At 40.6% G+C, this 24523-nt stretch overlaps 1 protein-coding gene across 1 annotated transcript in view; it reads right to left on the bottom strand.

Moving 5' to 3' along the window:
- The window catches only part of LOC124277353 (grainyhead-like protein 1 homolog), a 58678-nt gene extending 42879 nt beyond the window's left edge, over positions 1 to 15799 (bottom strand). Inside the window, exon 1 of the mRNA XM_046713011.1 lies at positions 15629 to 15799. Within this exon, the coding sequence (XP_046568967.1) occupies positions 15629 to 15654 (26 nt within the window). The 5' untranslated portion in view covers positions 15655 to 15799. The remainder of the gene's footprint in view (positions 1 to 15628) is intronic.
- Between the last annotated feature and the right edge of the window lie 8724 nt (positions 15800 to 24523).

Raw genomic sequence — 24523 nt, 5'->3', positions numbered from 1 at the left:
CCCATCATCACCACCACACACCACCACCATCATCATCATCATCATCATCATCACCATCATCATCATATCCACGAGTCCTTGTATTCAACTAGTTCCATGCAAGTGGTCATGGCATGTGCCATATCAGGTGATTACCGGACATGTCGTGTGTGAGTTGTGTGGTGGAGGTCAGATCAATTACAATTTTGACCATTCCAAAACCAAAACAACTACCCAAAACCAAACATTAACAACACGTTCGCGTGAAATAAGACACAAGATAAAAGACAAAGTTGTCCAAGCTTGCCCCACGTGGGTCATTTCCTTGACCAGTTTGATTGATGACATATCAATATCTCCAAGATAAGGCTTGAGTAAAGCCGCATTGTTGACATCCAACAATCATGGTATTAACATTTCCGAATTCAGCTTTATCAATAATAAGCCTCTTACACGGCGTCACCGTGACCTCTATTATTTTCCCGTCACTTCCCCCTGACCGATAACCTCCAGTGGTCACCCCCGTGAGTGGACAGAACAGGACACCTGTATTGCCAATGGCTATATGTGGGTATTTCGAGGAACTACAAACAAAATGTTTAGATAAAATCCTACCAGATAATGGACTTTAACAGGTGGTGGATGTCAGTTGTGGGGGAAATAGTACAAGCAATATTATCGTCATGAAACAATGCTGGAACAATAGTATAGATTGCTTTGGAACTCAAGCTTGGATGTATTACAAGAGTGTTTAGGGTATACATGTAAATAACTATATGTTGCTATTAAAGCTTATAAAGAAAATATTCTGGATTAGTTTCTCTCAATACAAAAATGTCAGGTAGTTATATTTACAGAATATAATTTCTATTTTTTGCTAAAATATACGACGAAAATAACCATTCAATACATTTTGTAGGGCAATTCGAATTTAGGACGAACCATCTTCAATGCATTCATGTTAGGATTATTTCTTCTAATTCATGCGATATGATTATGATTTTCATTTGTTATGATCACATCACAACACTATTTCGTTGCCATGACAGTCTATAGCTTAATAGACAACGGAAATATTATAAAAGGTATAGTTTAGCCCAATGGCACCAAAGAGACGATGAAGGTAATTTTCACGGTTAATATTTCTCAGTTTGGAATATACTGTTTTAATCTTCATTTACTACATCTATTGCTTGAAACAAGTCAAACACCAATGGAATATTTTAAAAATTCGTATTTTTTATAATACTTTCACGACTTTCAGTTTCAACCCTAATGGCTCCCTAAAGATAAAAAAAAGAAAAAAGGCCCCTGTTTATTAAATCCGTCGTCCTATTATCTCAACTGTACCAAGCCAGGTATCATTGCTGTAGGGAAATAACACAGAAACACTCTCATAAATCACATGTACAACAATCATAAAAGCAGGTGACCCGTGACAACATGTCACTTTCACTGAATATTGTGCATTGGAAATTAAGTCAGGATTGATGGCTTCCAGCGTACCGCCATCCCCATGTACATGACAGAAACAGCCCCGTTCGCCTTCTCTTTGATCAGCTGATGGGCTGTAAAACATTGTCATAATTTTTCACATATTTGATGGGGGCAAAGTTGTTTTGGTAAACTATTTTTATGTGACAGTTTGTTTCCGTTATACATGGGTGACGCTGGTGTGCTCGTCAGATATTGGTGTGAATTGCAAGGCTTGTTAATGTTGCTTTATGTGATTGTTGCGGTATATTATTGCATTGGTTGTAGTTGATTTGGTAGTTTTGGTAGTAGAGAAGGGTTTGTGGCAGCAGGAGTAGCAGCAGCAGCAGTAGAAGCAGTAGTAATGGACATAGACATATTGTAACTACTACTGCTATCACTGCAGGTGTGACTACTTCTGTTGGCACTACAGGTGTGACTCCTTCTGCTACCACTACTGGTGTGACTACTTCTGTTGGTACTACTGGTGTGACCACGTCTGTCCCCACTACTGATGTGACTACTTCTATTACCACTACAGGTGTGACTACTTCTGTCCTCACTATTGGTGTGACTACTTCTGTTATCACTATTGGTGTGACTACTTCTGTTATCACTACCACTACAGGTGTGACTACTTCTGACTACTCTGTGTAACACTCTACAGGTGTGACTACTTCTGTTACCACTACAGGTGTGACTACTCTAGGTGTCCCTTCACTCACAGTGTGTGACTACTGTCTGTTACCACTACAGGTGTGTGACTACTTCTGTTACCACTACAGGTGTGACTACTTCTGTTACCACTACAGGTGTGACTACTTCTGTTACCACTGGTTACTACACCACTACAGGTGTGACTACTTCTGTCCCCACTACAGGTGTGACTACTTCTGTTACCACTACAGGTGTGACTACTTCTGTCCCCACTACAGGTGTGACTACTTCTGTTACCACTACAGGTGTGACTACTTCTGTTACCACTACAGGTGTGACTACTTCTGTCCTCACTACAGGTGTGACTACTTCTGTTACCACTACAGGTGTGACTACTTCTGTCCTCACTACAGGTGTGACTACTTCTGTTACCACTACAGGTGTGACTACTTCTGTCCCCACTACAGGTGTGACTACTTCTGTTACCACTACAGGTGTGACTACTTCTGTTACCACTACAGGTGTGACTACTTCTGTCCTCACTACTGGTGTGACTACTTCTGTTACCACTACAGGTGTGACTACTTCTGTCCTCACTACAGGTGTGACTACTTCTGTTACCACTACAGGTGTGACTACTTCTGTTACCACTACAGGTGTGACTACTTCTGTTACCACTACAGGTGTGACTACTTCTGTCCTCACTACAGGTGTGACTACTTCTGTTACCACTACAGGTGTGACTACTTCTGTCCTCACTACACAGGTGTGACTACTTCTGTTACCACTACTGGTGTGACTACTTCTGTTACCACTACAGGTGTGACTACTCTCTGTCTTCTACAGGTGTGACTACTTCTGTCCCCACTACAGGTGTGACTACTTCTGTTATCACTACAGGTGTGACTACTCTGTTACCACTACAGGTGTGACTACTTCTGTCCCTCACTACAGGTGTGACTACTTCTGTCCCCACTACTGGTGTGACTACTTCTGTTACCACTACAGGTGTGACTACTTCTGTTGCCACTACTGGTGTGACTACTTCTGTCACCACTACAGGTGTGACTACTTCTGTCCCACTACAGGTGTGACTACTTCTGTTACCACTACAGGTGTGACTACTTCTGTCCCACTACAGGTGTGACTACTTCTGTTACCACTACAGGTGTGACTACTTCTGTTACCACTACAGGTGTGACTACTTCTGTCCTCACTACAGGTGTGACTACTTCTGTCCCCACTACAGGTGTGACTACTTCTGTTATCACTATTGGTGTGACTACTTCTGTTATCACTACAGGTGTGACTACTTCTGTCCCCACTACAGGTGTGACTACTTCTGTCCCCACTACAGGTGTGACTACTTCTGTTACCACTACAGGTGTGACTACTTCTGTTACCACTACAGGTGTGACTACTTCTGTTACCATACAGGTGTGACTACTTCTGTTACCCCTACAGGTGTGACTACTTCTGTTGCCACTACAGGTGTGACTACTTCTGTCCCCACTACAGGTGTGACTACTTCTGTTACCACTACAGGTGTGACTACTTCTGTTACCCACTACAGGTGTGACTACTTCTGTTACCACTACAGGTGTGACTACTTCTGTCCCCACTACAGGTGTGACTACTTCTGTCCCCACTACAGGTGTGACTACTTCTGTCCCACTACAGGTGTGACTACTTCTGTTGCCACTACAGGTGTGACTACTTCTGTCCCCACTACAGGTGTGACTACTTCTGTCCCCACTACAGGTGTGACTACTTCTGTCCCCACTACAGGTGTGACTACTTCTGTCCCCACTACAGGTGTGACTACTTCTGTTACCACTACAGGTGTGACTACTTCTGTTACCACTACAGGTGTGACTACTTCTGTAACCACTACAGGTGTGACTACTTCTGTTACCACTACAGGTGTGACTACTTCTGTCCCCACTACAGGCATGACTACTTCTGTTGCCACTACAGGTATGACTACTTCTGTCCCCACTACTGGTGTGACTACTTCTGTCCCCACTATTGGTGTGACTACTTCTGTTACCACTACAGGTGTGACTACTTCTGTTACCACTACAGGTGTGACTACTTCTGTTACCACTACAGGTGTGACTACTTCTGTTACCACTACAGGTATGACTACTTCTGTTCCCACTACTGATGTGACTACTCCTGTCCCCACTACTGGTGTGACTACTTCTGTTACCACTACAGGTGTGACTTCTTCTGATACCACTACAGGTGTGACTACGTCTGTTACTATTACAGGTGTGACTACTTCTGTTACCACTACAGGTATGACTACTTCTGTCCCCATTAGTGATGTGACTACTTCTGTCCCCACTACAGGTGTGACTACTTCTGTCCCCACTACAGGTGTGACTACTTCTGTTACCACTACAGGTGTGACTACTTCTGTTACCACTACAGGTGTGACTACTTCTGTTACCACTACAGGTGTGACTACTTCTGTTACCACTACAGGTGTGACTACTTCTGTTGCCACTACAGGTGTGACTACTTCTGTTACCACTACAGGTATGACTACTTCTGTCCCCACTACTGGTGTGACCACTTCTGTAACCTCTACAGGTGTGACTACTTCTGTTACCATTACAGGTGTGACTACTTCTCTTACCACTACAGGTATGACTACTTCTGTTTCCACTACAGGTATGACTACTTCTGTCCCCACTACTGATGTGACTTCTTCTGTCCCCACTACAGGTGTGACTACTTCTGTTACCACTACAGGTGTGACTACCTCTGTTACCACTACATGGATGAGTACTTCTGTTGCCACTACAGGTGTGACTACTTCTGTCCTCACTACAGGTGTGAGTACTTCTGTTACCACCACAGGTGTGACTACTTCTGTTACCATTACAGGTGTAACTACTTCTGTTACCACTACAAGTATGACTACTTCTGTTGCCACTACTGGTGTGACTACTTATGTCCCCACTACAGGTATGACTACTTCTGTTGCCACTACAGGTATGACTACTTCTATCCCCTCTAGTGATGCGACTACTTCTGTTACCACTACAGGTGTGACTACTTCTGTTACCACTACAGGTGTGACTACTTCTGTTACCACTACAGGTGTGACTACTTCTGTCCTCACTACAGGTGTGAGTACTTCTGTTACCACCACATGTGTGACTACTTCTGTTGCCACTACATGTGTGACTGCTTCTGTCCCAACATCTGGTGTGACTACTTCTATTACCACTACAGGTGTGACTACTTCTGTTACCACTACAGGTGTGACTACTTCCGTTACCACTACAGATGTGAGTACTTCTGTTACCACTACAGGAATGACTACTTCTGTTGCCACTACGGGTATGACTACTTCTGCCCCCACTAATGGTGTGACTATTTCTGTCCCTATTACTGGTGTGACTACGTCTGTCCCCACTACAGGTATGAGTACCTCTGTCCCCACTACTGGTGTGACTGCTTCTGTTACCACTACAGATGTGACTACTTCTGTTACCTCTAGAGGTGTGACTACTTATGCCCCCACTACATGAATGACTACTTCTGTTACCACTACTGGTGTGACTGCTTCTGTTACCACTACAGATGTGACTACTTCTGTTACCTCTACAGGTGTGACTACTTATGCCCCCACTACATGAATGACTACTTCTGTTACCACTACTGGTGTGACTGCTTCTGTTACCACTACAGATGTGACTACTTCTGTTACCACTACTGTGCGACTATTAAGTCTGTTACCAATAGTGGTGGTGTTTTTACTTCTGTTACTACTAGAAGTTCAACTTCTACGTCTGTTATCACTAATGCTGCTACTACGTTTGATACCACTACCGGTGTGACTTCTGTTAATTCTACTTCTGTTAATATTGCTACTCTTGATTCTGGTCACACTTCTTACTTCCACTGGATAACCTACTACCCATCACAATACATGAGTGGTTTTTTTATTATTATTATAGGAAAGATAACATCATAATACTAAAAACTGAACCTTTAAATCAGTTTGGAAACCTACTAGACTAATTGCAAAACAAGTACTCTCATCAGCCCGAAGAACACCTTTTCATCAGATAATTGACAGTCCGAGAGTGAACTGATTAAGTATTTAACATCATTGACTAAACGACGTCAATCTATGAACCACTCCAATATCCCTCCAAACGTACACTTTCAAGCTTAAACCTGAACGTACGCATAATGTTACTCACCATAAACCCGATAAATTACAGATTAAACTCATATTTAGTCTCAGAAATTAATCTGCTTTAAAAATATGTAATATCAAAATAAAAAGTACAATCTATATGCCTTTAATAGTCCTCAAGTTCAGAAAATTAGACTTGAGGCAATGGTGATTTGCCAAATTATTCGACTCCATTTTTATATATTCTACAGGGTCTGGGAGATAGAATAACCACAGAGCAACACACATTATATTTTACCCTTTCAGCGTTTTGAAACCCCAGAGTCGAACGATAATACACAGAAACATTGGAATCTTAAGACTTCCGTCTATTTACCTATATGTGACACATATTTCTCAGCATCTCCAAGACTATATTGATCAATATAGATCAATAAATCTCCTTTGTCAACAGCTGTATTAATTATTAACTCAATATACAGCACTGGCTCTACTGCTGTTACCCCTGAAGTGGTTAACACACCCCACAGAACGCTAACCACTACAGGCGCAATATTCATGCCTTTGATCTGAACACGCGCACACATGGTTAAAGCGACTGATTCGGGTAGAAATGGGTTAAGTAAATAGCGCCCAGCAAGCAAAAATCTTTGAAAATTGCAGTAAGATGTTTCCACCACAGAATAAACGTATCTTAGACTGTGGGAAGTGGATCAATAACTATGGTTAATGGGGAATATGTGTAAGCCAGGGAAACCACTTAGGTCCACCTTTATTCTGGGTCAAATTGCTGTTTGTGTTTAGTTGAAGGATTTGATACAACAAACTTGAAGGTTTTAGCAATGTTTAGAATAGTTTTGTTTCTGATTCGGTGGAATTCAGTTGCAGTGCTTAGAGAACAAACAAAGGGAAAACAAAATCCTGATTCGAAAAAATATATCGGGTAATAAAGCACCAAATGTCGAGAATGATGGACATTTAAAATGACCCAATGTATATTCAACTAGGTGTGATATTTAAGAAAGTGTCAGTGTGTAAATTTTACACTAGGTTTTGTAATATTCCCGACAGACATCAAAACAAAAATTAGTTACAAGGTAGAACTAAATAACCGATCTTGAAATGCGAACGGATAAACCAAACGGCTACAATATTGTCCGAACTGAGGAATTTATATATGTATGGCAAGTTCAGATCAGAGGGAGATTACCGAGGGCTACCATCATACCCCTACCCTAGTCTGGAATTGTACAAAACCAACTGTTGAGGATGCACTTCCACCCCGTCCCCCATTTCTCCGTCCCAACAATTTGGTTCCGCCATTGTTTATGTCGTTCATCTACAATAATCCACAGTACATCCTTCCAATAATGATAACCAAACGGATTAAAGCAGAGCTAACTGGAACCATCCTTTCAAATAACCTTCTGAGTGTGTTTGCACAGGTAGTTCTACGCCCATCAAGTACCTGGTGATAATTATACCCGTGCTGCTATACGTTGTAGGGCTCTTAACGAACTGGAAAACAAGGACGATGTCACGCCACGTTGTTGAACTAACCTGTCAATGCCAAGAATCAGTTTACATCAGTCAAGGCAACGTCAAGAGAACTGGGCGCACGACTAAACGCATGCAAAGTTAATTAGTGACAATATTTTTTTCTGAAATCTCCCTATATGTACACGTACTCTTGTCATACAAATAGCACGGTGGCCTAGTCGTCTCTGGCTCTATAATTCGCTGTGTTCCTGAGTTCGATTCTCCGTTCGCCCTAATTATGTGTTTTTGTTTTCACCGCCCGTGGGTTTCTGTAAAGCGTAAAACGTAAGAGACATGTTTCAAGTCTCACGTTTTGCACACCAACCCGTGAAGATCCGGGTTAGAATTGATCTTCAGCAATAATAAGTGAGAAAAACCGAGAAAACTACAATTTTAAAAATTAAAAATTGAGCAGATGTGCTGAATGACCTTCCTCCTCAAAGAACCGGTGAAGATCTGGGTTAGAATTGATCTTCAGTAACCCATGCTTGTCGTAAGAGGCGACTAACGGGATCGGGTGGTCAGGGTCGCTGACTTGGTTGACACATGTCATCGTATCCCAATTGCGTAGATCGATGTTCATGCTGTTGATCACTGGATTGTCTGGTCGAGATCCGATTATTACAGACCGACGCCATATAGCTGGAATATTGCTGAGTGCGGTGTAAAACTAAACTCACTCACTCATTTTGGCACACCAAATAGAGACCACTGACTAAGGCTCTGTTCAATGCGGCGTTAATCTCACTCACTCTACTGTGTTAAAATATGTCCAAGCATGCTAGTCCTAAACAGCTGAGGAATGTGGATCGGGTAGGTACGATGTCTGGTTTTGGGCTGGCTAAATGTGTGTCACCGTGTGTTAAATGGGCGGTTGAGATCGTTGCTCATGCAGTTAGCCACTGGTTTGTTTTGTTCACTCTTTTTACATGGAATATACCTGGCTGCAGTGCAATAAAAAAGCATTCACCCAACACCTTTCATATGCCAGTCATGGTAACGTGTGTGCAGATGGCAATAAAATAAACATGTTTTGATGACTAGCACGATTCTATTTTGACTTAAACGTGAGGCAAAATATCGTTAATGTAACCCGTATTTGAGGTAATTTGGTCATGTTGCAACACACCGAATACAGTTTGTTTTTAACTAAACAACAGAGTGAGCACTATTACATCAGCGACTATAATCAAATCTCGTGTTAAAAATAATAAGCGATCAGTCATTAATTTGTGAGTTTTACGTCGCTTTTAGCACGGCGAGGGGACACCAGAAATGGGCTTCACACATTGTACCCAGAATCATAAATTAGTAACCATGGTTGATGATAAAACTGAGACTTTGTATTTCATCTGTTCGAGAAAATGGAATAAATTTTCATACACACATTACCACAAAAGAGAAGGGCAAAAGCGATGTCATTGTCTTACACCTAATCAGCAAATGTTTCTCAAACCTGAAAGAAGGTAGAGCAGACGATTGCAGCCAATAAAAAGGTCACTTAAATCTACCTTTCACACTTTTGAGATGAACCCTAAACTGAGAACATTAGTTTGAACACGAGCATGTTATTGACAGTGTAAATTGACAACCTGCGCCCTTATTACTTGACGTTCCTTCAGAAATGAACAACGCATCTTACTCGGAAATGAAACGCTGCACAAGCACGGATTAGGTATGGATATTCCGCTCGAACGTGCGGCTTTGAATGATGCACTGGGCGTTTATGTGCGATGGGTGAGCTGCAGAAAGTACCCCTGCATCACTGACTGGTGCGGGTGGATTTAATTCTAAATAAAGTGCAATAAAAATCAAAATGTCAATACGTGAGTCAGAGGATGTTTTTTTTTCACGCTGCAGTGCGCAATTAGCAGCTGCATCACAACTAACTTTAAATAATCAAATCCGGACCAGAGAACCTATTGGATGACTTGTAAAGTAATATTTTCTGACGCGCCCTTCCGTTATTGTCCATACCACGTATAAGACCTGTGCACTTCTTCGTCGTTAATCAAACAAATAAGTTATATAACTGGACTACTAAGATCAGAAGCCCCCATCGACCATTTTGAGCATTCAAACTGTCTGCAGATATTCTTTACCTGTATAATTTTTAGCTTACCAAGGTGTCTTGATTCAAAATATTTTTTTTTTCCTTTTCATTCTCAGAACTCATAGATTTGTTCGTGTCACACCCATTCTGCAATACGCTGTTTTTTAGTCCTTTGCGTTTGGAATTCTTTTTTTATCTTTACAATACCCCTTTACCGTAAATCAGTAAAGGATATGCCTGTAGTAGTACATTATCCCACTACCACCACCTGTATACCATTGTCGTCTTGTCATGTCTGTGTCCCATCTCTTGCCATAGAATCCGTGCTATTTCTGTGACATTGTTACTCTCCACGCTATAAATAAGTGGAGTGTGTTTGGACACATTTCATGGACCAGTTCTTATGTCACGATGACTAATGTATAATGCATCTTCCAGAAACTGTGAATGACAAAGGGGTTCTGTTTCGTGACCAGAATGTTGGATTAATCGAGTACACTACCTTTTCGGATGATTGAATAGCGAAAGTCGCACAAATTACCATACGAAGAATGAATATATACTCAGCAAAAAAAGTTAAGGATCACCCCAATATTCAATATGTAAATATTATACGCATCATAATATGAATAATTAAATACTTCAATACTGAAAATTGGGGTGTTCCTTAACGTTTTTGTTGAGTATAGTATACTGGTATGTGCGCAGAGGGAATTGTGCACTGTGACGAGTTAACGACGATAAACAAATGTCGGCGCTACACCGACACAGATTGCATAGGGACTGCCGTTTTTATATAATGTGACATGGATATATTATAAGCAAAATATCCTTTCCAAAATGCATTTGTAACAACGAATATTTTGTGTTTTGAGAAATAATGAGACTTAATGCGACGCATGCAGGTACGCACGGACGCGTAATGTTTGCTCTGATATTTAAACTGCTTTTGAGCAAATGAAAAAATTCTTTGCAGTAGAAAAATACATCTATATTAAAAAGATTTTGTCTTGTAGAATTTTGCTAAGACCATTGTATGATCCGTAGTAGTGACGTTGTTCGTTGAAGTCTTATGCATTTTCCTGATAAAACAGTATTATACCTCGAATAAAGCTGTTTCTTCATCTAGTATGGACCACACAGTCTAATTCAAGTTATTTAGTATTTCGTATAAAACTAAGTGCTTGCTTGTTCACAGTTTCACAATAAATAAAGGATCAGCACCTCGCTTGTACTTGAATGAACAATGCCGACGGTACCTTGGACCTAAATATTCAAACATTAATTAATTAATTACCAAGGAAGTTTTAAATGTGCTTGTACCACGAACAATAGTTTCCTTGCTAACAAGCTGCACTTGAAACAAATACACAACCACAGCATATTAATTTATGGACATCTTTGTGATTTTCCGTTGACGTAAATGGACAATTTGGATACGCCGTTGGTACAAGTGTGTGGACCTCTAAGGGAATTTTCTTGACCAACAAAAAACAACAAAACCCTCAAGTATTGTCCATCATATTTAGTCTCACGACATCTAACAGTGCGAGCAACGACCAAACGGATGGAAGTCTTACATGTTAACTGCTGTGGTGGAATGTATCAGTCTGGAATTCGAACCAGTTTCTACTGTTTTTTGGCCACGGATACAACTCCAGACAACTTTCCGGCATCTTTAACAACAAGACTATCTGTGGCCCCCTATAAACAAGTCTACGATTACACACATGATTATTTTGGTATTTTTCTTAAAGGGAACTAGAACGTGAGGGAACTCATTTTCTTCAGTGTTACATTGCAGTGTGTATCTGAGTTGTTAATTTCCTTTAAAAGGAAGCAAAATATATAAATATATTTACAAACATTATCTGCAATGTGGTTTCTACCTTAATAATCAAATTTTACATTACATGTAATTTTCCTCTTATGCAGATTGTGTGGGCAAACAAATTTATGATATATATGACACGGTTTATGTTGCTTTCATGTTCTCATTGTGTGCATATTTAGCGTTTGATGGTCTATCTGTACATTTATCATAGATATGTTTTCTTTTCAAAATTGGGAAAACATAAGTTGCATTTGCTGAGTTGTTTTCAGCTGATATATTTCAAAAAATTTGAATATCCTTGAAATGAATGAAAATCAAATAGTATATCAAATTCATAAATGAATTTGAATTAAAAAAATTGCGTATGTTAATAGAAGCTAATGATTTTAATTGACTGAACCTGATATAGTGTATATCAGATCACAACCATTCTAACAGAAATATGACGAAATATGTTCAAATCATAGTCGACATCAGAGGAATATTTAAAATGTTTTTCTTTTTTAAAGTTTGTGAACTGAAGTTATATCAATGCTTGAGTGAGTGAGTGAGTAGATTTTTGTGAGTGAGAACGTGAGCAAGTGTGTATTTCAGTTCTACACAAGCGAGCCAGCATGAAGTTGCAGGACTACCGAAGATCATCAGGTATTCGCTATTTACAAAATTCGTCAAACCACGAACACGGTCATTGTGCTGACCTAGCAAGAAGCATCAGGGCGAACAGAAAACCCCACAAGTAACTGTTCCTACGTGTCAGTGTCATTTAATTAAATATATTTTGCTAATACATTATTCTTCTAAACCACCTGTGCATTAAAAGGGAAGACAAATACTTACATGAATAAAACAGTTGAAGCGATATTCCGTCCATAAGTTTGGGGAGGTCTGTGATAATACATGATGTACTCTCTATACGCCTACGTACGTTTTGTCCTTGATTTGTCGCACTTGAGTTCCATCCCCGTGGGGCCCAGAACAAGTGTCTAGCTTAACAATCTCTCAAACAAATCTAGATAGCTATTAATAGGCAATATTTCAGTTTCAAAAGATTATAAAAAAATCCAGGAGACTACAATCACTGGTATATGAAGCAGAAGTATGACCAAGTAGTTTTATGTCGAAAAATAAATAAAGACGATATACCTGTTTGCTCTATGCAAACACATTTCAGTCTTAACTTCACCATTTCTCAAAGTCCTTTCAGATAAATGATTGATTTAGTGGTTTAATTCTTTATGTGCAAATGTACACATGGTGTGTAGTGCTGGTTGAGATCATGAAATGAAGAGAAATACTGTTGAAGTGACAACGAAATAATTTGTAAAAGTTGTATGAACATGTAAATATGTATGTAAGTGAATTTATTACGTTTTAGGGTAAGGTTTTGTTAAATATTTCTAAAATGGTACGAAAAGCCTATATGCTAGAATAATACTTCGATTGAATTGATTTACATGTATAACATGATGAAACAGGATTTCAGGGGAATTCTATTTATTTCGAAAAGTAATATTTAGCACTAAACGTTCGATTGAATTGATATATGTATATGTAAATGGGTGAATTTCTTACGGATTAAGGTTTTGTTAAATATTACTAAAATGGCACGAAAAGCCTGTATGCAAAAATAATATTTAGTATTAAAAGTTCCATTGAATTGATTTATAACATTATGAAACTGCATTTTAGGGGAATTCTATTCATTTCACCAGTGTAAGATGTACCTTAACTGCTGGACAAAACAGATTATAATAAAAAATCTTTCATGGTGGTAAAAAATGAAACAAACAAGATAGTTACTCGATGGTGATGTATTTAGTGATGTATTTGGTATCTTAGAAGAGTTTCGGAAACTGCTCAGTAAGTTATGTTTTGATCACGGTTGCATTGCTTTGGTCACGAGGGGCGGTGGGGTAGCCCAGTGGTTACAGCGTTCGCTCGTCACGCCGATTACCCGGGTTCGATTGCCACCATGGGCACAGTGTGTGGAGCCCGTTTCTGGTGTCCCCCGCCGTGATATTGCTGGAATATTGCTAAAAGCGGCGTGAAACTAAACTCAGTGATCACTCAGTGTTTCGGTCACATCCAATTCTCAAGTGAATAGTTTCTTTTGAGCATCAGTATATTATTGACACATACATATTTATGTATTCATTTGCAGTAATAGTGATTTTGTCAATAAACAGATATCTGAAAATAGATAAATCATCAATATGATGAGATGGATTTTTATCTTTACAAACTGACCTGGTCAGCTGACCAGAGTGAGTGAGTGAGAGAGTGAGTGAGTTTAGTTTTACGCCGCAGTCAACAATTGTCCAGCTATATGGCTGCTCAGCGGACCAGAACGCTTGATGCCAGTTTGAAGCATATTCAATTAAGAACATAACAGTAATGTTGCGGCATTGTGCAGTATAATGTGAAAACATCACAAAACAGGAGGAATTACAGTTTTGTTTGAATTTTCTGCATTATAAATTACGACATAAACACCTAGTACCCCCATTTTCATCCCCATAAAGCATCTAAATCATGAAAAAATAGAAGACGTTTGTACTTTAGTGCCTGAAATATATAGTGTCATAAATACGGGAAACAGTAGTATATTTCAGCTGTGACTAAAGATATTGCTATAAAGGTGAAGGACGTCCCGATTCCTTCATATTACTGCAGTCGTGCCATGGCAGATTACCTGTAGTAATATAAAATATAGTAATATAGTCCTCAACGTTTTCTTAGTGGAACATATACTACTCACATTTTGCTAAGGATCACACAATTCGCAACTTTACTTAAACGCAGATTTATATTTTGAAATCGTATCCATTTAAAACTAGATAAATAATGAAATGGTAACACATCTTTAGGACAACAGCCACTTTAAGCTAACCGTATGCACTTGATACATGAGTAACCATAAAAATGGTTTTCATGGCTTCAATCAACCATTTTGCCGTTGGAGTCATTGACAAGTACACAGCACCTGTCAATAGCAGGTATGGGATCCACAAGATGCAATGACATACTGAAACCTAGGATCCATGCTTACAATAGGCTTAGATATTTAAACCAAGTTTGACCCCACATCATAGTTTTCTGTTGAATTAATGATTTGATCCTTAGCAAATTGTGAATAGTATATCTCAGCAGATTCCAGCAACTTTTTTCAGATATTACCAGCATGCACGGTGCAACGTCAAGTCAGTAGCGGGATTTGACGTTAAGGATTTTGATTAAGGTGATCGGTCTTATTGAGCTCTATGAATAATCCATTTGCTATTTTAATCTGTCATTATTGTGTCAATTGCATTCGACAACCTCCGTGCTGCACATATTAACCTGTCATTTACATGTCAATCAATCTCTTAAAAAGTCGGGTAAAACAAATTAGAATCAATCAAACTTCAGATGATGGGGAAATTAATTTGGGGTTGAGAAAGGAAGGCATTGAGCCCGGGGTGTTCCTACATATAAGACGCTGTAATCGCTGCAGCGTGATATAATTATCATGAAAAACTAACACGATTTGAGTAACTTGTCCACGACGTTACCGATTCCGGTGATCACCGGTTTAAACACTAACAGTTTCTATGTTTCGAGTGAGTGAGTGAGTGAGTGTGGTTTTACGCAGCTTTTAGCAATATTCCAGCAACATCACGGCGTGGGATACCAGAAATGGGCTTCACACATTGTACCCATGTGGGGAATCGAACCCGGGCCTTCGACGTGGCAAGCGAACGTTTTAACCACTGGGCTACTTCTATACCTCCCGGGTGTCATCTTTGTGAATAGACATTTACCTATTTGCCATTTCAGTGATCCATTGTTGTTTACAAGCATATGAATAGGTCCCCTTTAACGATTCATGGCTGAAAAGCTCCCCCTCTTCGCATTACAATATATTGTGATTTACAGATACAATTTGATACGTTACCTGCTCATGGCGATGAACATTCGCATTCCTCGAATCTTTATCTGTTTTCCAAAGTCACCTTAATGCATTCTGGGAGGGTACCCTACTCAATACCAGGCCGAGTCCCCAGCCACGTTACGTTAGTGGAACACAACGTAATTTCATCGTGGAGATTGCCTACATGGTCGAGACCGGCTTGACAAACTATCACATTAATCATTCTTTTATTATCAAAGGAGATGTGATTTCGTCACGGGACGCAAGGTACATCATGTATAGATATTGCATGCATCTTGAAAACAGTGAATGCACATGGCCTTGGCGTAACAAACAGAACGCAGAATGCACAGGCCGTGACGTCTTTTTAGCGGCTGTCGTTAAAGATACGGTGCGTCAATAATCTGCCCCTTCTTTCGAAATGGCTGCTGAGGTCATAACTTTGTCAGATCTTTCTGCCAACGTCTTTCACATATTCTGAATGTGTCTTTCGGGGGATGGGGGAATGGGTGGAAGGGGTGTGTGTGGTCAAGTACCTAAACAGGCTAAGAACTAATATAAACATATCTACATACAAAGGGGCGGCTACGGCTTCTTAGGAATCGGGGGGTGCACAGTTCACTTTTCACCCGAGTTTTAATGGTCATTTAATAAACATTCACGACAAAGGGCGGGGTACGGATGGGGTGGGGTGGGGTAGCTGCACCTACACGCCGCCCCACCATGCATTATGATATAGCCTGACGTAACAGCAATACTTTTTGAAAGCTGTTCAACCCACCCACACTGTCATAGCGGTAGTCTTTTAAAGAGGTTCACGCTATCTGCTTATGTAAACATCAGCGTTGTATAACACGATCGTAAAACCTTTTCTTCCACCGCATGTCTGCCACGCTTGACTGGTTTTATTAAACGTATAAATATTCTCACATACACACTGCGCTATGCATATCCCAACCATGATGTCTGTCTTCATATAGTGAATATTAGACCTGGGCTTCACATTGCACTCTATAATATTTCATGATTACCATAGTAAATTACTGTCACTAGTTTGTAATTCCTTTTGTTGTCTCCACTTTCGGATGACATGTCAGTATTTCATATGTCGAGGATAGTTGAAATATTTGTTCATAAATGCATATAAAATTACAGTCATATTTAAATGGCTGCATGGGAAGAGGCCCCAGGCATGGACGAGTGGCAGGCAATGCGTTCATGAACATATACTCATGGACAAAGGAAAGTGTGCGCCCATGTTTGATGGTGGTTAAAATGAAGCGACAAAAAAGTATCGTATGAGTGTGTACGTCAGGACAGCCTGGTAACGTATTCATTGCAAAGTCCTATTATCAAATGTGTACTTTCTTTTGCCCGGGTGGTTACAAACTATACTGAGAGTAAGTTGATTGGTTGGCTGTTCTTAACAAAGATGACGTAGATCAAACAAGGACTGGCTACCTCGAGGTCAGCATATGCCCGAAGAGGGGCATACATGTTATAAAGTGGGGCATGGAATTTCTCAGGGAAACACTTTAAACATATTTTAAAATAGGCGTAAATGCGTTTGAGCGCTTGCTGATACACGCATGCAGACACACACACACCACATACGCTAGGGTCGTAAAACCCTACCGTAACAATATTGTTACGACCTATTGTTACGCATGTTATTGACAACTAATTTTCGTGGCCGAGAGTCGATGACACAGGTCACTTAACATTTAATATCGTTGATCGGTTGTGAAACAAAATCTATTCATTGAATCAAAAATCTCCTCCTACGCAAACACATCTACTACTACTACAACGACTACCGAAATTCAATTCCATTTATTCAAAACCTATCATGATGGTCCGTAATTGCGACTCCACTGTAAATAATGTCTCTCCATGCATAAAGCGTAAACATGGTCCAGTATAATGCTATAGCTGTGTTAAAGCTACCCACAAAGGCATATTAATAGTTGTTCGATATTTCTCACGATGTTATAGATGTCCGAAGTTTTAATACCCTGATCTCCTACTGAATTGAACCATTTTTCTCACGTGCAGTGCTTGAGGGTGGGTAGTTAACGCGTCTCACCCAATGCCCCCCTTTATTGACGGGTACAAACGGCCACAATTCCGAGAATTGTGATGGTAATTTTATGACCCGAAAGCCCAGTGAATACAAACGGGAGAAATCATTGATGGTCATAAACTACAAATTACTTGTTCTCGATAGTCCACGCTTTCAATAGTTACTATACTCATATGTAAAGATTTTCACTCTGATCGGAGTTTAACAACATAGATCTGAAAGAACCTTGATTTTATTCTCGTTAAACTGCGCTATTATCCGACAGACGCCCGTGGTGGTTGCAGTAGTACTACAACTAGTTGTTAGGCATGTCACATCTTGAACGCAGGCAAAGCACGACCGCAACTGATACGTTTGTGGGACATAGTCTGCTCGAGAAACGCTTTATGAATAAATAATAACTTTATGATGAATTATGGATCATTAGAGTCAGAACATTTAAATGGGAAGGATTGTATTACCAAATGAATGAAACACACTTTAAAATGAATACATGAAAAGTATCGTAAAACCGAGGTTACCAAGGACTTTTATCATAAAAAATGTATTTGTATCATAGGTGTATGATATTTTTGACAACTGAGGGACATTCAGTCGTTTAAAGCGCTGTTAGCGGAGTTGCGCCCCTTGCTCACGCCAGAAATTTATGGTCGTGGGTTCGAATCCCAGTTCGCTCCAATTATGTTTCTAGGTTTGTCAGCACCATATCCATGCTTGTTAGTTTCACCAAGATGGCAAACGTCTGAGATCTGCATCACTTCGGGCTTCCTCCTTAAAATCTGCGTTAAGCTCGACTCACTCACTCACTCACTGAGTGTAGTAGTGTCATATACACTAAATGTGAGTGAGTGAGTGTGTTTAGTTTTACGCTCCTTTTAGCAATATTCCAGCAATATCACGGCGGTGGACACCAGAAGTGGGCGCTCACACATTGTACCCATGTTGGGAATCGAACCCGGATCCTCGAGCGAACGCTTTAACCACTAGGCTACCCCAATGCCCCCATATATACAAATGATTCATAACATAGGCAATATATGTTTAATGTTGAAATGTCCTTTGTATTTGGGTTACGGATATCTTGGAAATGGTTAAAGCTCTTTGCCGTTTTTGTGTGAACAGTTGTCCATTATTGTCGACATTACGTTCCTTGTGACCTTTACACGATAGGACGTGAGGTGCGACCAAACTGTGTCCCGAGTATGATCCATGGCCTTTCAATTACTGTTGGAAGATATTGTTATCTTTATTCTGAAAGGAAACCGGGAGGCCCAAACGCCGTCGGTGCGCAGAAACCAGATCGTGGGTTCCCCTGATTATGTTTCTATGTCAGTCACCAGACTTATTGACCAATATTCCGTGCGAATCCGCGATTCAAACCCAGGACTAAAGGACTGGCAAGTGGCGCAACTCTGCACAGCTAATTGTGGGGCCTTAGACGACTAGGTGTCTCGAATCCGTAATGGTAATAGCAGTAACTCTCAGATTGATGAAGCCCCGTATATCCGGATGGTACCTGCCATGTTAAATCAAGCGGATAAAAAATACCAGATAAACGAAATGATGGGTGCGGAGTTATTCCCCTTTGTAAATATATGGCGCTCCAATCAGCATCTTTCCTCAAGGCCGAGTTTCTGAAATAAAAGGGTTGTACTGTTGTGTTTCATTGTATGCAATTCACCCTGACCACCATCAATCATTGATTCAGCAGTATCCCTTTAAGAGTTCAGGACATACTTTGGACTAAATAATCACCCAATGTATTCACATTGGCAACCGTACTCTCTCTCTCTCTCTCTCTCTCTCCTCTCTCTCTCTCCTCTCTCTCTCTCTCCCTCTCTCTCTCTTCTCTTTCTCTCTCTCTCTCTCTCTCTCTCTCTCTCTCTCTCTTCTCTCTCTCTCTCTCTTTTTTTCCTTTTCTCTCTCTCTCACACACACATACACACCCGTTTTGGGGATCCCTTAATACTTGGTTCCTTTATAAAACAATTTTTATTACACTTTATACAGAACTTACTAACTGTGTTAATCTGCTCATTCAGTTGTAACTGCCTATATGGACACTTATCACTTTTACCAACCTTCCTGAGAGTCATTCTTATCGACACTTTAAGCCTGTCTGTATGGTTAACGCAAAGTTGTAAACCGGTGTACTGTACAGTTACAAAGAAAGGATAATCCAGAAAAGCATCTGTAAGGGAATATTATAACATAGATTAATACATTGTTGCATGGCTTGTGTTACTTTTCTATCCCGGTACTAAAGTAAGTTCATATTGGTTCGGGGTACAATGTGTGAAGCCCATTTCTGGTGTCCCCGCCGTGATGTTGCTGGAAGATTGCTAAAAGCGGCGTAAAACCAAACTCAGTCAGTCAGTCAGTCATATTGGTTCGTGTCATTCCACGATAAAATGTGTTTTCGAGCTAATCTTCCAGCTATTGTAGGTAGTTCGTATTAAGGTCCGAATGAAATCAAACAATTTTATTGAATCGACTTTTACGCTTGCAATCATTTTACCAAGTCACGAGATCATAAGCCTGCCGAATTGTCAGGATTAAGGTTAATATCGTGTCGTGCACCTATGGTTTACTCCTCAAAGTCAAGGGGGCGGTGGGGTAGCCAAGTGGTTAAAGCGTTCGCTCGTCACGCCGAACATCAAAGTCAAGGGGGCGGTGGGGTAGCCAAGTGGTTAAAGCGTTCGCTCGTCACGCGGAACACCCGGGATTGATACCCCACATGGTTACAATGTGTGAAGCCCATTTCCGGTGTCCCCCGCCGTGATATTGCTTGAATATTGCTAAAAGCGCCGAAAACCCATACTCACTCACTCACTCTTCAAAGGCAAAACATCCCGGTGCGTTGAAGACACTGTCCTGGGTTGTCCAGTGGTGGAGACACTGTCCCGGGTTGTCCAGTGGTGGAGACACTGTCACGGGTTGTCCAGTGGTCTAAAGTCGCTGTACTGAGCATCAGTGACCACTAGCTCATTTGTTCTGAGCTGGGACCGCCTCCGTGGTGTAGTGGTTAGAGCGTCCGCCCGGAGAGCGGAAGGTCGCAGGTTCGATCCCCGACCACGTCATACCAAAAAGACGTTAAAATATGGCACTTGTTGGTCCTTGCCTGGCGCTCGGCATTAATGGGCACAACAAGGACTGGTAGGCTCGGAGTCAGTATAATGTGTCTGAGTGGGGTATTCATGCTTCACTGCGGCATGGTATCTCAGTGGGCTAGCACTATAAAACAAGCTTAAGTCTGGGCTAGTACAAGCAGCCGCACATACAGATACATACGCATGCACGTCGTCATATGAGCGAAATATTTTCAAGCACGACGTTAAACCCAATTTCACCTCACCTGTTCTGAGCTGCGTCCAGACCCGTGAAGATATAGTTTAGAGGAAATGCGCATAATGAACATGTAAGGTTATAACGAATTAAACGGAGTCTGGTATAGGAGTTTGTTATAACCTAGTTTAGTGTATTCCGTTATGCATTCGTTGGTTAGAGTTATGATATAATATCTATATAAAGCCGAGATGGTCTGTGATTCCGATCAGCAGTACGTTCATCACTCTAGACCCGTGAAGATCCAGGTTAGAATTGATCTTCAGCAACCCATGTTTGTCGTATGAGGCGACTAACGGGATCGGGTGGTCAGATTCGCTGATTTTGTTGACACATGTCATTGGATCCCAAATGCGTAGTTCGATGCACATGCTGTTGATCACTGGATTGTCTGGTCCAGACTCAAATATTTACTGACCCCGCCGCCATACAGCTGGAATATTGCTGAGTGCGGCGTAAAACTAAACTCACCCACTCACTGAGTTGTGTCCCATAACATAGGTCTGCGTGATGGATTCTACTCTGTCTTCCAGACCAAGAACACAGAGATAAAAAGGAGTCCAACTAAAGTCTGGAATGATTTGGCACGTGTAGTATGCCTAGTCCGTAAAAGTAAGAATTGTTCTGGGATTAATTTGAATGTTGTTTTCTAGTTTATAAACTATATTTTCAAATACGACAACTAGATTTCTAGATGGATTCGAGATCTTGGTTTGTCGACACCATATCCTCGAGAATGGCCTACACCGCAAAGCAATATACTTCAACATGGACAATCCGCGTCACTCCGGCTCTTCCTCCCACAGTTACCAGAGACGCTGTAATTTTAATGTAACAGAAAACTTCACAAAAATGTAACAGACTATTCACAAAAACATCAAGTTACTCACTCATCTGTTGTTTGTAGCAGGAACAACAATATCGTTATTTGTTCACTGTACTGTACGCCTTTCACTATCATTCGATAACATTTGGCTATGACAGGGGGTGGTGGGGGAACTGAGTGGTCCAAGCTTTCGCTCGTCACGCCGAAGGCCCGGGTTCGCTTCCCTACATGGTTACAAAGTGTGTAATCCATTCCTGGTGTCCCTCATTGTGATATTGCTGGAATATTGCTAAACGAGGCGTTAAACTCACTCACTCACTCGCAATGATCGACTGGGCACGTTGCGGAGAATTCAGTGTGATATGTTCCTCATTTTTCTCTGATCATCTTGATACGATATGCTGGACAAAAGAACGTGTATGCTTAAACACGTGATTGTCACATTCGTCTATGTACCCAAATGATAAATATGTGTTTTGCTCAGGAAAATGATACTCTGCACTGTAAACATTCAGGTAATTTTATGGTTGGAACTAAGTTTGGTATTACGATAGTTTTACGCCGTATGGAATCTGGTTCTGAGCAGGTACCACCCAAGCTATGCTGGTGGTAAGAGACGACCAGTTGAATCGGACGTCCGGGCTGACGGAGTTGATGATGGTAAAGAAGATCTTTACTCACTATATCAACCACTAGACAACAAACAAATAATGCAAACAATCCATGCCATTGTTGACATGAGACAATATAATGAGTGAGTGAGTGAGTTTGATTTTACGCCGATTTTAGCAATATTCCAGCAATATCACGGAGGGGGACACCAGAAATGGGCTTCACACATTGTACCCCTGTGGGGAATCGAACCCGGGAATCTAACCCGGGTCTTCGGCGAGACGAGAGAACGCTTTAAACACTAGGCTTCCACACCGCCCCGACAATATAATGGCTTCACATTCAGACGTTTATACAGTAATAAGTGTACAGAGATTTTCGCTTATAAAATACATGTTGCTGTTTATTTCTAGCTTTTGTTATGTTAACTACAGACAAGAAAAGAAAAGCCTCGCTGCAGGATTTATCATAATGTATTTCCATCCCATTGTAAGTATGTAACTTTCGTTTAGTAAAACCAGTATGACACAGATGCAGATTGTGTTGTACAATCTCTGTCTGGCGCAGTCCTTGACGTGAGATCATGGCCTGCTGGTTTCCACATAGCTAAGTGTTTCACTCGATACATGTGCAGCACAAAGGCACAGCAGGAAAGTATGCCACACATTTTAATTTCATACTTGAATAACACCAAAAAAGTTAATGTACAGGTAGAGCTTCTGACACCACGAGCGCACACATCAATTGTTGTGACTACATCGTGCTAGAAGGAGCATGGAGAAGGGGCTGTATCAAAATTGTTACGGACAACACATGAACAAATGTGAAATAAAATAGCGTACAAAGAAATACACTCACTATTTTGTACTTATTTATTTATTTATATTTTTGTGTATTTTTTTTGGGTGGGTATTTTTAATAAAAAAAAGAAAGGTGAGGTCAAATTGGGTTTTAACGTCGTGCTTGAGAATATTTCGCTCATATGACGACGTGCATGCGTGTGTATGTATATGTGCGGCTGCTTGTACTAGCCCAGAATGAAGCTGGTTTTATAGTGCTAGCCCACTGAGATACCGTACCGCAGTGAAGCATGAATACCCCACTCAGACACATTATACTGGCTCCAAGCCAACCAGTCCTTGTTGTACCCATTAATGCCGAGCGCCAGGCAGGGACCAACAAGTACCATATTTTAACGTCTTTTGGTATGACGTGGTCGGGGATCGAACCCGCGACCTTCCGCTCTCAAAAAAAGAAAGTATTTGATAGCGACTTAAGTCACAGATATTGTGTTCGCGATGCCAAAATCAATGCTTGATATGGTGCAATCTGACCCTATAAAATAATTCCTAATTTCGTTTTCCTGAATTTAATATGGTATTTGTCAGTTGAAAATTCACCCAACGGAAAATACATCATCATAAAAGAGCAAAACAAATAAACATCTTTTCAGATGATCACTTTTTCAAAAGCATACCTGTTCATAAGCATAAGTTCTCTCTAGATTGGTGCTGTTGCTACAATTTTGTCATGGTAACCAAACAACAGCATGTCTGGATCGACAGGTCATATTAAAAAGGAATAGTTCTACCTTGACAAATGCTTTTGGTATTTGTGGCATGCCATTTGTGAAAACATCTATGTATTTTGAAACCCTGCGTCAGGCAGAAGACCAAGGCCATCTTTAGATATCTTCTTATGGCACGACCGGGGATCGAACTACCGACCACTCCGGCAAACACTCTACCCACCCGACCATAGAGGCGATGCTGCTAATGAAGACAGAGCGAAACAGGTGAAGATTCTTTGATGCTCTCAGTGACATTTAATTGTCAGGAATGATAATATCATGACCTTGTACATAATACCACAAACTATACAAGCTGGTTTTGAAACTAACTACCCCTTCAGCGAAACGTACACGTCACACATTGTCATTCACTGACGTAATTAACATCTACTCCTTGACAAACACGGCACATAATTGTTTCTAACCACGAACTGGAATGACGTTCAGAAATATATGAGACAGATAATAAATGAAGTGGTCCTC

This window comes from Haliotis rubra, unplaced genomic scaffold (genome assembly GCF_003918875.1).
Source record: "Haliotis rubra isolate DU_JTF1 unplaced genomic scaffold, ASM391887v1 Scf220, whole genome shotgun sequence".
Lineage (NCBI taxonomy): Eukaryota > Metazoa > Mollusca > Gastropoda > Lepetellida > Haliotidae > Haliotis > Haliotis rubra.
This window is presented reverse-complemented; position numbering and strand designations above follow the sequence as displayed.